Genomic DNA, 12,442 nt, shown 5'->3' with positions numbered 1-12,442 from the left:
CCTCTCTTTATATAACAGAAAATTTGATTATTTCACACTTACGTGGGCTGTAAGTGTGTTACAGTGTGTTTATTGAGCCACTTCCTCTTCCCTGGCTCAGACTCCAGAGCCGATTAAGGCCTGCTGAGGAGGTCCAGCAGAAAGGCATGTAGTGTGATAAGTTGTCCTGCTGTCTCTGATAAAGAGCTGTCACACATAGAGGCAGAGAGCTCATTTGGAAAGAAGCAGTAAAGACAAAAGAAGGGGGTACTATTTTTGCCACCCGTCCAGAATGCAGCTCTGTTATCAGTGTGACTGGCTATCCCTAACATCCACACACATGGATGCCCAAACACAGATACATGATGGGACAGAGGAAGATAAAATACTAAGAGCAGGAGAGACAAGTGGATGGATTAATGTTGTCTTTGTTTAGCTTGTTATCTCAATTTCAATTAAACAAAACTCACCACTAATAAAACAGGCCTATAAATAGTAGGTCCACTGCCAATAGTGCAATTTAAAAGAACATTTGAGTGGGGCCATCTAAACCTAATTTCATTGCAATCTGACAGACAGTTTGCAAGACAATCCACTAAAAACTACCCTTGACAACCTGATGGACCAGAAGGGAAGTAAGGATATCACTTAAGTCAGTTGTAGGATTCATCCTGCAGATACTAAGAATGGCTGTACAAAATTTCATGCTGATGCAGCTAATGGTTGTTGAGCCACACCATTAGCATGACTAGAAATACATTTTCACCTATCAAAATTCTTCCCTTTTCCCCTTACTACTGCAGGCTGATTCCTGATGTGGATGTAGTGATCCAAAGTAACTAATTTGATCACAAGATATTGATGTAACCAACCCCTTATATCATATAAAATATGCAGGTCTACAAAGACCACCACACATGCAGCATTAGTATGTGCTGAAGGAGCTGGTTTGCAACACAGCATCCCCGTCAACAGCAGCAGCAGCAGCATCTCCTCCACTGCCAAAGGCTCAAATATACAGTCCTTGGTCAACAGCCTAGGATGAAAACATGTCCCTTATTTTCATCGTCCTCCACCTCCACCATCAGCAGCGGTATTGAAGATTGACAGGACACAATGGGTGGCATTAGTTTTACTTTACAGTAAAACAACATCTATTTTGAAGACTTGTCGTAAGAAGAACTAATTATGTTTCACACATCAGTGAGGAAGGGTTGAAGATACATCAGCTGAAGTGTAATTCAATAACCAGAATCACCTTGCATGAAGGTGGGCCATGAGGAAATCCGTGCAGGGAGAGTGTTACTGAAACCCAGAGCAGAACATATCTGGGGTCAGGAAAAGGTTTATGTTACTCCCTTTCTACCCAACTGTCACGCTCGGCACAGACTGTCTGAGCTCACTGGGAGACAGGTTGGCAAGAGACTAACTATCCAGTTTACTCAGGTGTTGTGTGTTTGTGTAAAGACACATGTAAAACTGTTGACCAAAAAGAAGCAAATCTCTGTAGTATTGGAATGAAAAGTCAAGAGATTACCAAGGTCAGTGGGATTCTCTGACCACCACAAATGTCTGTACAAAGTGTCATGGCAGTCCATTCAACAGTTGTTGAGATATTTAAGTCTGAAACAAAGTGGTGGACCAGCCAACTGACATTGCCATCCATGGAGCAACATCACCAGCATGACTAAAATCAAGATATTTGGCATCATGGTTTCAAAACATTAGCCTGAGCTGAGAGGGCATTTTTTGGCACTGTAATAAAACTGATTTTGTCTCATCTTCTCAGCCAAAGATTGAGTGGCTGAAAAATCAGATGGTGATTGGTGACGATCCAAAGTTTCGTCAGCTCTCCAACCAGGGCATTTGCTCCCTCGAGATCCGTAAGCCCTGCAGCTTCGACGGTGGTGTGTATACCTGCAGAGCCAAGAATGCCCAGGGAGAGGCCACTGTCTCCTGCAAGCTGGAGGTCAAACGTAAGTGTTAAGTGCTAGTTAAAGGATAAGGCTGGAAAATTTTAACATTAAGATTACCGTCGACATATCCAATGACAAGACCAAAATCAACACTGTATGAGTCTCTCAATGAAATTATTAAGTACTGAGAGACTTCGTCGGTCGATGCAGGTCATGTGGGAAATGCAGTTAAATCCTTAAACCAAGACTAATGGCTAAGACTTAAATGGGTCACAATGGTGGTTTTTAGCAAACAAACAATAATAATTAATACATTTGTTGAGTACTTTTTAGCTGTGGATTTGGTGCACCAGTGAGTATTTACAGCAGTATAAGGATGGATGAGTGATGGACTGAAAATTAATTGCAGCACCCATTTTCATGGTAATTAAGGAGCACCTCAATCTGTATTTGTGACAAAATTGAAGTCTATTTACACAGAGTAAATAAGCTATAACAAACTATGAAAACACAGACGACACTTGTCAGCAAGATCAGTTTCTTTGTTGCTTTTGGCCTTTTCATGAGATTTGTTGACAGTGGGGAAAGGCATGGATATTATCACCAGACTTATCTCTTAATACTCTTAATATAAATGTTGAGAACTTGAAGAACCTATTTCCTGTTTCCCTGACCCTCAAACTTTCATGAAACTGTGATTCTTATAATAATCCACTATTTAGATTCATTTAAAAACATAATTTAACTATATTTCTCTCCCTCCTACAGAAGTGATTCTTCCAGAGGCTGACAAGGAGAAGGGCAAATAAATCTAAAACATCTATGTTTCCAGAGGTAAGGAACAAAGACAGAGGAATACCCATTCCTGTGCAAGAGATATTATAAATGTCACTTGTGGGAGGAAATTTCCCCTCCTACAAAAGGTGCGATCAAAACGTTCTGAGACTGTTGTCAACGAATGGTGCATGACATGTTAATGTGCATGCAGCACAAACAGCAGTTCTTTGCTGCAGAAGAGCCAACAGTCTGAAAGGCTTAAGAAGGCGCATCAGGTCAGGAGCTACAAAGAACATGCTCATTGTTTTCGTAGACATTCGAGTTCCACGCATCATTCTGAGGAGTCTGAGGAAAAACATTTGAGGCACAAACAAACTTGAACTGTGGCACAATGGTAATTGGGTGCATCATCATGACAACATGCCTGGCTCCCCCCAGTGATATCTTCCTTTTCCTAAAATGAAATTCGAGCTGATGGGTCACCGTTTTGTGGAGGAGTGGAGGAGATCCAGTGCAAGTTGCAGATGGTGCTTGATATGCTTACAGAGTGGGACTTCCTGGGAATGTTCCATGCATGGCAGGAGTGCTGGGAATATTGTATTGCTGCACAAGGTGACTACTTCAAAGGGAATGGTGGCCAAATTCAAATCAATTTTTGTCTGTTCTAAATGCAGTCTCTGAACGTTTTGATCACACCCTGTATATCTTCATCTCCCTAAGAAATATCCTTCCAGTCACATGCCACTATCATCACTATGACAAAACACAGCTTATTTCTGCTTTCACACCATAAACCCTATGTATGAGATACACAATAGAGTTCAATGTACCTGCTGACCTACCATGAACTGGTACGTTCGTAAACTCGTAACATCAAATCAAAAACCACTGGAAACTCTTTACATCTTGTACGTTTCCAAGCCCTGCTTTTGGATGTGGTTATGTGGCAAAGATGTCAGTCAAACAGAAAAAACTAATTTGATGTTTTACAGGCTTTCGCATTTCATTTCCTCACTGTTAGGCAGCCATTTTCCATGTTTTGGTATTGACACTTTCATTTAAGCTTTTTAAATACTTCAGTGGTGTAGCATTTCAAGGAATTCCAGGAGGCTTTGCTCACAGTGTTGTTTCTACTGCTGACAAGAGAAGCCCCCTTTAAAGTGTTTTTAAAAAGCATGAAGTGGTGAGAGGGGGAGTGGGTGGCAAGATGAAAAAGAAAGAAAAAAGAGAGGAAAGGGAAAAAATGGGGGGAGAAGAGCAAGACATTCGAGCAGTGAAGAATGACCAGACCAGATGATTAAAGATCTTGGTTAAGAGATGGTATAGGATATTTGAAGGTTGTAAAAGAGGTTACGGGAGTGAAGGATAATGGTTTTATCTTACTGTAAAGGACATACCAGTGGGTCTTTTTGCAGCACTGTGAAACACTATCGCTTTCTATGCCTGCTGTCCACTGAGAACATGTGAGCAAGGGACCACTTTAAATGCTAGCATAAAATTAGTCTTGAATAGAGCTTGTCTGTTGTGTGATTTCTCTATCATTTGTGCAGGTAATTCGGTCATTATTTACATTTCTAGCCCATCACTCCTAAAGCTTGGAATTATTCTGGATCCAACGATGCATAGACACAAGCGGGCAGTGGTCTTTCTTTTCACTGTCACTTCTATTCATATATCATTTTAAAAACTTTGGGTGAACATGACCAAGAAATCATGTGTCTTCAGCTAGAATCTTGGTATTGTTACAGGGTTATCCTTAAATCATTATCATAAGACATCATTGCTGTTTACATGGAGATTTCAGAAATGAGACCACTGCAAAAGAGGGGAATTATCAGATTTTTTAATGAAGACTGCTGACATACTATTTTCATAGAAATTCCTACTAAATCCATAAATGTTTAAAAACAGGTCATTGACATGTACTATTAAGAAAGGTTAAAAAATGTCTTACAGCTATTGGGTACTGTAGGTTTTAGCAAATATAACAGAAGTGAATAATGCATTTGCTGGTGACTGTTTTGAGTTGCAGATTTGGTATGCTAATATAGGAGTACCTGGGATTGACTCATAATGAATTACAATGCTAGTGTCCATGTTAACGTAGGAACATGTCAGTGCAAGTGTTTTTAAAACAACAATGGTAGTTTATGGCATCATCTATAAATCACACTAGCATCAGAACACATCTCGGCGTGACAGCTTGTAATCAAACATTGCTCTCCCATCGCACATAATTTTGTCACTGAAAAAAATATGATCTCTGCCAAAGAGAAAATACTTTAGCACTCAGATGTACACTTCAAGAAAGATTGCAGTGTCATGTTGGTGCTTAACCTTCAGCATAGGGCCTCATTTTCTTGTTTTACTTGTTTGACATAAGCAAATACAGTGGATGCAGTTGCTGTGCTACATGCACACTACAAAGTTGACCTTCAGTATGGTCAAGGACACGTGTGTTCACACTATACTGCAAATGGAGTCACATGCCTTCCTGACCACCCCCTAGTGTGCCTCATGTGATCAGATCTTAACGCATCCTGGATGTGTTTGGATGCATTCACACCTGTATTTACAGCTGTCCACTTGTGATCAGATTACCAGAGGAGCAGGGTGGTTTCATGGCCAGTGCAAAATGCGACCTATAGATGACGAGATCGTGTTTGTGAGTGAGTGTCAGGATGCGGTCCCGTAAGGCACAGCCATACATGGGAGGGCCCCTCAAGGGGAAAAACGAGAGATCAGACAGGGAGCGCCTTTAGGTGGGGAGGGGGTAAGGGTGATGTCAGCGTGGCGCTCCACAGTTTCTAAAAATGACTCCAGATGATCTGACACACAACCAAACTCTTCACATTACCATGAGTCAACAGGCCAAGCTCAGTGCTGTGAGAAGAAGGGAGAATGGGCTAAGAGGGCAGAAACCAAGCCAGATAATCCTTAATGGAAAACACGCAGCCAGCTCTCACACATTCAAAACCTCAAGCAAATTCACAGCCGGGCATACACACTCAGGCAGTTTCTCCTAGAACATTCCTGTCTGAAGTGATTGTTAACACCTCGTGACCCCATTTAACCCTCTTCTTGCTTTAATTATCTTTCCACCAGTGCCTTTAAAGGACAAGCAGAAGTCCAGGTCTTATGTTTTAAGGTGAGTTCATTTGTGTGCATGTTTGTTAACCCAAATAAGATAAAGCCCCTTCAACCCTCTCTGAACATCTCTCTTATCTTATTCAGAGTGTTTGAGGAGGTGAGAGAAAAAGTTGTGGCTGGTTGTGAAGCAGTGTGTACATAATGAAGAAAGGAACAGATCAACATACCAGCATCTCCATATCTATTTCCACCAACACATCCCGACTCCCCCACTCCTTCCAGTATGCAGGGAAGACCCACACCACCCACCCGTCCCAGTTTGCCAAATGCTGTATGTTATTTTAGTTGGTTACATGTATGTAAGGCTATATTTACCATGTTTTTCCTGCCTGTGTCCATTTGCCTGTTTGTTATAGTATATACATGACCTACTCAATAAAAACAGTGAATCCTTAGACCATGCTATTGCATTGACTATATGAATGTTTAATAAAAATGTTATTTTATTGTATATTACTGAGGATTTCTACACAATTTTCAAAATACAGTGTGATGATTGCAGTAAAATGACTTAAGATGCAATTGGACACTAATTTTATAATGAAACAGCACTATATTAGACAAATCTGCAGGCTTTCAAAGGGTAATGTGGTGGGCACTGTAATTGACGTGCCGGTTTGTCCAAATAATAAAAAGTGGAATCCAGCTACAGATGTAGGTTTGGATTTATCTGCTAAGGTATTGAGATTGCCACCCCAGTGGTAGTAAGTGGAATTTTTGTTGTTGTTGCTCATTGTTGACAAATAAAATTAGAAAACATTTAAGTTGTTATGCTGGATAATTTATTAACTATGCTGTCAGTTTTTATTGGAAGTACACTCTAACAAGGAAATAACAGAGGAGGAAGAAATAGCTTCTGAAGCATTTTTCTCTAAACCTCTACATAGATCTGCAACCAGTGGTAAGTGGGTTGTTCAAACACTTGCTATCCTTAGGCTCTGAAAAGTTTGTAGCTTGCTCTTTCAAACAAGCTCACAACAGTTGTCAGCTTGGATTCCTCTTTAAAGTCCCAGTGTTGCTGGTCCTCTCAAAAATGTTTTTGTTTTTTTTTTTTTCTCATTCCTCGTTACCTTTACCTTCACTGTGCAGAATGATGGACAGTATGTGCAGTCAGACACCAGAAGGCTGTTTTCACCTGTGCTCTATGTTTGATGTATGTAGCTTCAGTACCTAGAACCATCATTGTGTGCCTAGTTTGGAGCCAATCATGATTGGAAACATCTTTTTTTTTTTTTTAAATCAAACATTTTATATATCTTAAAACCAATCTGGAGGTGGTGTTTAACCTTTAGTCACCAGGTTAGTTCCTCTGTCTTTTTTACTCCTGCTCACAATAATTCACACCTCAGTCCAGTACAGAATAATCAGCCACTGCAAGCCCCACATCTTTGAATCTTGCCGTTGTTTCTATTACTGCTGTGCATCCAAGCTGACCACAGTTGCTGACACCAGCGAAGGAGAAAGCTACAAACTTGTCAAAATCACTTCTTTCAAACCTGTAGGTCATGGTCGTCCACCCTGCTTTAATGTAATTTATGAAGAATGAATTGCTGAGCTCCAGGGTCTCTGTTTTGTATCCCCGTTCTTAAACCGCCATCTCCTTTATGTACATATACAAGTTGTGAAGTAATTGTATGAAAAAATTCCACTTTGGTGCTGCGAAGATATTGTACAAGGACAAGTTCACTGGCTTTCTTACCTGATCACTGTTGTGTCATTGCTTGTGTGTTGGTGGATAGAGTAAACTATCTTGTTGCCACTATAAAAAACTTGATTTTGACAGTGTAAAGCGTTAAAATGTTTTTTGAAGAGACATAAATATAGATTGAAAAATTTTTAATGTGTTTAAAAAGGTAAATATAGAGTATAAAAACTTAAAATGTACATTTAGGAATTAAGAATGGTATAAAAAAGTTCATTTGTACCATGGTACAGTTAATTGATAAGATTATTGATAAGATAATAAGTTAAATAAGTTAAATGTTTAAAGAAAAATAGACCACCCGTATGGGTGTGTGTGTTTTTTTTTTTTCGTTTTTTTTCTCCATTGTGTTGTAATGTGGTTAAGGTCACTTGTTGATGTATTGGAACAATCTCAAACCGGCCAATAGGTGGCACAGGGCGCTTGTGAGGAACCTAAAAACCCCATAGAAGCAGCGCTGCAGAAAAACTCCTGCAGTCTACAAGCAAGCTAAAGTTTTGCCTCCTTGTTTCATACATTCAGGTGGGTTTGCATTCCTCAGTATAGTATGCTGGTACCCCCAGTGTGGGGTATGAGAATGCTGTGAGTCGGTGTGAGAATGTAATAGCGTTAAAAATTAAGCTGTTTATTATGTGATTTGTGGACACGTTTGCATACACTGTCGCGCTGAGCTAGCAGGCCTGTTATTTATTATTTTTCTGTGCTAAAAAGAGAATAAATCCTGCAGTCAACAGTTCAGCTACAAGCAAGCTGAAGTTTTGCCCTTTTGTTTTATACATTCAGACCACGGCAGGATTTACGAATATACCGCCGCCTTGACACTCACTGGGCCAGAGGGCCAACATCAACCAAATTGGGCAGGAAGCTGAATCCGCAGAAACGTGATACAGGTAATTGGATAATTCTACTAACATTCTGTTTGTATTTCAGTGTCATTTATCCCCAGACATTATCTGACCAACATGCCCTCTGTGGCCATGTGATGTCAAACAGTGGCCGTCCATCATGATGTCGGGCAGTTGAGTTTATTAACTTGCAAGCTAGTTAGCTAGCTAACATTAATTACAGCCATCCGAGGTTAGACTGATAAAGTGAAAACAAAAACTCTAAATGCTTTGCTTTCAGTTCAGTGTGTTTGTTGTTGTGTTATTTTTATTTTCAATGAAGCATTGTGGTGGTGGAGACCGGTAACATTGACTTATTAGCTAGATACCAATTCACCCCGGTGCCGATTCTACGAAAGGGCAAGAGGGAGCAGAGATTAGATTACCCACAAAATGAATGTGTTAAAAGTTAACGCAAGTAATCGCAGTAGTTTAAAAGTCAGATGAAAGAGATACAAGTACATCTCATCTCTGTATCCATCCCCCCTCTCTGTGTGTATCTGTGTAGCGTCACAGGCCACAGAACTTTGTGTTCCATACTGGTTATTTTAACTCTGTTTACAGTCTGTCATGTCTTTGTCATCGTTTTGTGTCAGCTTGCGTTTATTTGAGTTGTATCGCGTCTGTAATTGGCTGCTTTACACCTGGATGTCAGCGTTACCATTAATAACGTTTTTGTTTGTTTGTTGTTGTTTGTGGCAGTAATCTCTCCGTAGATATCTATTGACCCACACTTATATATTAGTGATGAGAAATTTGTTTGTGGTATCTTAATACTCGATTGAGTTCAGTTAAATGTTAAATTCAAGCTTGAAAACTGAAGTATAACTCTTTGCTCCTCCACAAGTTTGAGCCTCAAACATTTTAGTTATCATGTTGTTGGTTCTTAAGGACATGATGCTTTTATCTGTCATAATTAGCAGCCCATTTTCTGAAACACTCCTCTAATGTTTAGAGAATGTTCTGGTTCAGCTATAATGATAAATTAGGGGTGTGATGATACACTCAGCTCACGGGAACGAGACAAGATTTTAACACTATTTTTAAAAAATTTCAATGATGTAACTGGAAAGATTCTTTTATTTGACTGAAAGTCAGATAATGCAAAACGATACAGGTACATTGTGGAATGTCTCATGTAAGTTTTTCATAAGTGTGGTAATTTTAACTGTTGGTCAGAGGGTGATTTTAAAAATATCTTTACAGTATATAACGAGCAGTTCTACACTTTCTTGCTTAAATAATTAATTAAATAATTTTTCACATAAGCTGCTGCCTTGGTAAATTTGGTTGTTATTCATTAAACAAAAACAACACAAAACAAAGACATTTTAAATATGTGTTAATAAGAATGTTGAAATTTAAAATAATGATTCAGTATGTGACCATCTGTGATGGAAGAAATACTCAGACTTTTTGCTTAAGTATAATAAACAACACAAGTTTAAATCCTGCAGTCAAAAATGTACTTAATAGTGTTTATTATTATTGTGCAGTTCAAAGTAACATACACGACTGCTTCAGTGATTAGTTTATAGACACACAATTAATAATCATTTTACTTTTTCCCAAGAATTTGTTGTTGTTAGTTCTTCAGGAGGTGATGACAGCCAATTGCTGATTTTCTGAAACAGCCCTCTAATGTTTGTTAAATCTTCTGTTTCAGCTGTAATGTTGAATATTTATTTGTGTTTTCATGGTGAAACTGTTGATGAGGAATAGGTAGTAGTGTATTGATCATTTTCCTTTGCATGTTTCTCTTTGATTTCCTCCAGGTGTCACCACTTTGTCTACCACATATTCCACGATCACCAAGACATTGTCCATGATCGCAGAGATCTTGTCAAAGATGAGAGAGACGTTGTCCATGATCAGAGACATTGTCCCATGCTTCGTAGAGACCTTGCGATAGAATCGGCGGAGACGGGGGTCACCGATTTGACGGCATTGCCCGCGATCATGGAGACATTGTCAATGATCACAGAGGCACCGTCTGTGATCTCAGAGACATCGTCCACGATCACAAAGACATTGTCCATGATCGCAGTGACTTTGTCCATAATCTCAGAGACATTGCCCGCGATCACAGAGACGTAGTCCACGATCACAGAGTCTTCATACAATGAAGAAGTTCATTGAGACCAGGACAGAGGCCTCCAGGTAATTCACAAACCGCTTTACATCAACTGTCCAACACAGAGCACTGACAAACTGTTTATGTTCAGTATTCAGTATATCAGCATTTCATTTTCTGAAACAGCCCTCTAATGTTTGTTAAATCTTCTGTTTCAGCTGTAATGTTGAATATTTATTTGTGTTTTCATGGTGAAACTGTTGATGAGGCATAGGTACTAGTGTATTGATCATTTTCCTTTGTATGTTTCTCTTTGTTTCCCTCCAGGTGTCACCACTTTGTCCACAACATCGTCCATGATCGCAGAGACTTCGTCCGTGATCAGAGAGACATTGTTGAGGATGAGGGAGACATCGTCCATGATCAGAGACATTGTCCATGATCGCAGAGACCTTGTCAAAGATGAGAGAGACGTTGTCCATGATCAGAGACATTGTCCCATGCTTCGTAGAGACCTTGCGATAGAATCGGCGGAGACGGGGTCACCGATTTGACGGCATTGCCCGCGATCATGGAGACATTGTCGATGATCACAGAGGCACCGTCTGTGATCTCAGAGACATCGTCCACGATAACAAAGACATTGTCCATGATCACAGAGACTTTGTCCATAATCTCAGAGACATTGCCCGCGATCACAGAGACGTAGTCCACGATCACAGAGAGTGTTCATACAATGAAGAAGTTCTTTGAGACCAGGACACAGGCCACCAGGTAATTCACAAACCACTTTACATCAACTGTCCAACAGTGAGCACTGACATTAAATTGTTTACGTTCAGTATTTGATCTTCAGTCTGAATAGTTTAATAATTTGTCAGAAAATATACTTAACTCATTAATGAAATTTATTTAGATAGTTCAAAGATGAGGATTTTTAAGGATAAAATCACTGTTACTTTGAGGTAAAGATAATAACCCAGTTATGCCTTATTTTTCATTAATGTTGTATTTGGAAAAACCTGGTATTAAACAAATGTTCTGTGTGTTTTCAGCTGAATTCATGGAACAGAATCAGCCAAAAGTGAAGGTAAGAAAACATTATTGCTTCCGTGAAAAAAATAGATCCATGAAACCTCTTATCAACAATTTATTCTTTCGTTATTAAAATATAATTAAAATCTAATAATCAAACTAATCTGTAGTACAAAAGTATTTTGTTCATTCAATGTAGTTTGCATCAGTAAAATTCTATAACTTTATACTAGTATGTAGAATTACGTAATGATAAAAGTTACGATGTTATAAAATAATAAGGTATCAAAAACCATGAAAAAAATGTCATAGTATAGTATGGCGTCAAAAAATGTCATAGTATAGTATGGCGTCAAAAAACATAAAAAATGTCATAGTATAGTATGGCGTCAAAACGTCAAAAAATGTCATAGTTAGTATGGCGTCAAAAAACATGAAAAAATGTCATAGTATAGTATGGCGTCCGGTCAAAAATGTCATAGTATAGTAGCGTCAAAAAAATGTCATAGTCATAGTATGGCGTCAAAAAACATGAAAAATGTCATAGTATAGTATGGCGTCAAAAACGGTCAAAAAATGTCATAGTATAGTATGGCGTCAAAAACGGTCAAAAAATAGTATAGTATGGCGTCAAAAAACATGGTCACAAAAAATGTCATAGTATAGTATGGCGTCAAAAACATGAAATGTCATAGTATAGTATGGCGTCAAAAACAGTCAAAAAATGTCATAGTATAGTATGGCGTCAAAAAACATGAAAAATGTCATAGTATAGTATGCGTCAAAACGTCAAAAAATGTCATAGTATAGTATGGCGTCAAAAAACATGAAAAAATGTCATAGTATAGTATGGCGTCAAAAACGGTCAAAAAATGTCATAGTATAGTATGGCGTCAAAAACATGAAAAAATGTCATAGTATAGTA

General features: G+C 38.8%; 1 protein-coding gene and 2 long non-coding RNA genes across 10 annotated transcripts in view; all 3 read left to right on the top strand.

Moving 5' to 3' along the window:
* Positions 1-6,088, top strand: part of mybpha (myosin binding protein Ha) — a 33,243-nt gene extending 27,155 nt beyond the window's left edge. For 2 of the 8 annotated variants that reach the window (XM_051071259.1, XM_051071256.1), the window contains exons 13-14: positions 5,778-5,820; positions 5,907-6,088. Coding sequence is in view for 4 of the 8 variants with exons in the window: in XM_051071257.1 (XP_050927214.1) it covers positions 1,769-1,955; positions 2,664-2,704 (228 nt within the window). In the remaining 4 variants the exon portion in view is untranslated. Of the gene's footprint in view, positions 1-1,768; positions 1,956-2,663; positions 2,730-5,777; positions 5,821-5,906 lie in introns of all 8 variants that reach the window. The other 6 variants (XM_051071260.1, XM_051071255.1, XM_051071261.1 and 3 more) reach the window with 5 other exon arrangements.
* Positions 6,089-8,374: 2,286 nt separating this feature from the next.
* LOC127142567 (uncharacterized) overlaps positions 8,375-12,442 on the top strand; it is a 10,423-nt gene continuing 6,355 nt past the window's right edge. The window contains exons 1-4 of the long non-coding RNA XR_007813417.1: positions 8,375-8,414; positions 10,184-10,568; positions 10,810-11,256; positions 11,538-11,572. This is a non-coding gene — a long non-coding RNA (uncharacterized LOC127142567). The remainder of the gene's footprint in view (positions 8,415-10,183; positions 10,569-10,809; positions 11,257-11,537; positions 11,573-12,442) is intronic.
* Positions 12,311-12,442, top strand: part of LOC127142566 (uncharacterized) — a 4,493-nt gene continuing 4,361 nt past the window's right edge. The window contains exon 1 of the long non-coding RNA XR_007813415.1: positions 12,311-12,381. This is a non-coding gene — a long non-coding RNA (uncharacterized LOC127142566). The remainder of the gene's footprint in view (positions 12,382-12,442) is intronic.

Source organism: Lates calcarifer, linkage group LG6 (genome assembly GCF_001640805.2).
Source record: "Lates calcarifer isolate ASB-BC8 linkage group LG6, TLL_Latcal_v3, whole genome shotgun sequence".
NCBI lineage: Eukaryota > Metazoa > Chordata > Actinopteri > Centropomidae > Lates > Lates calcarifer.
Note: the sequence above shows the minus strand (reverse complement) of the source record. Positions and strands in the feature narration are given on the sequence as shown.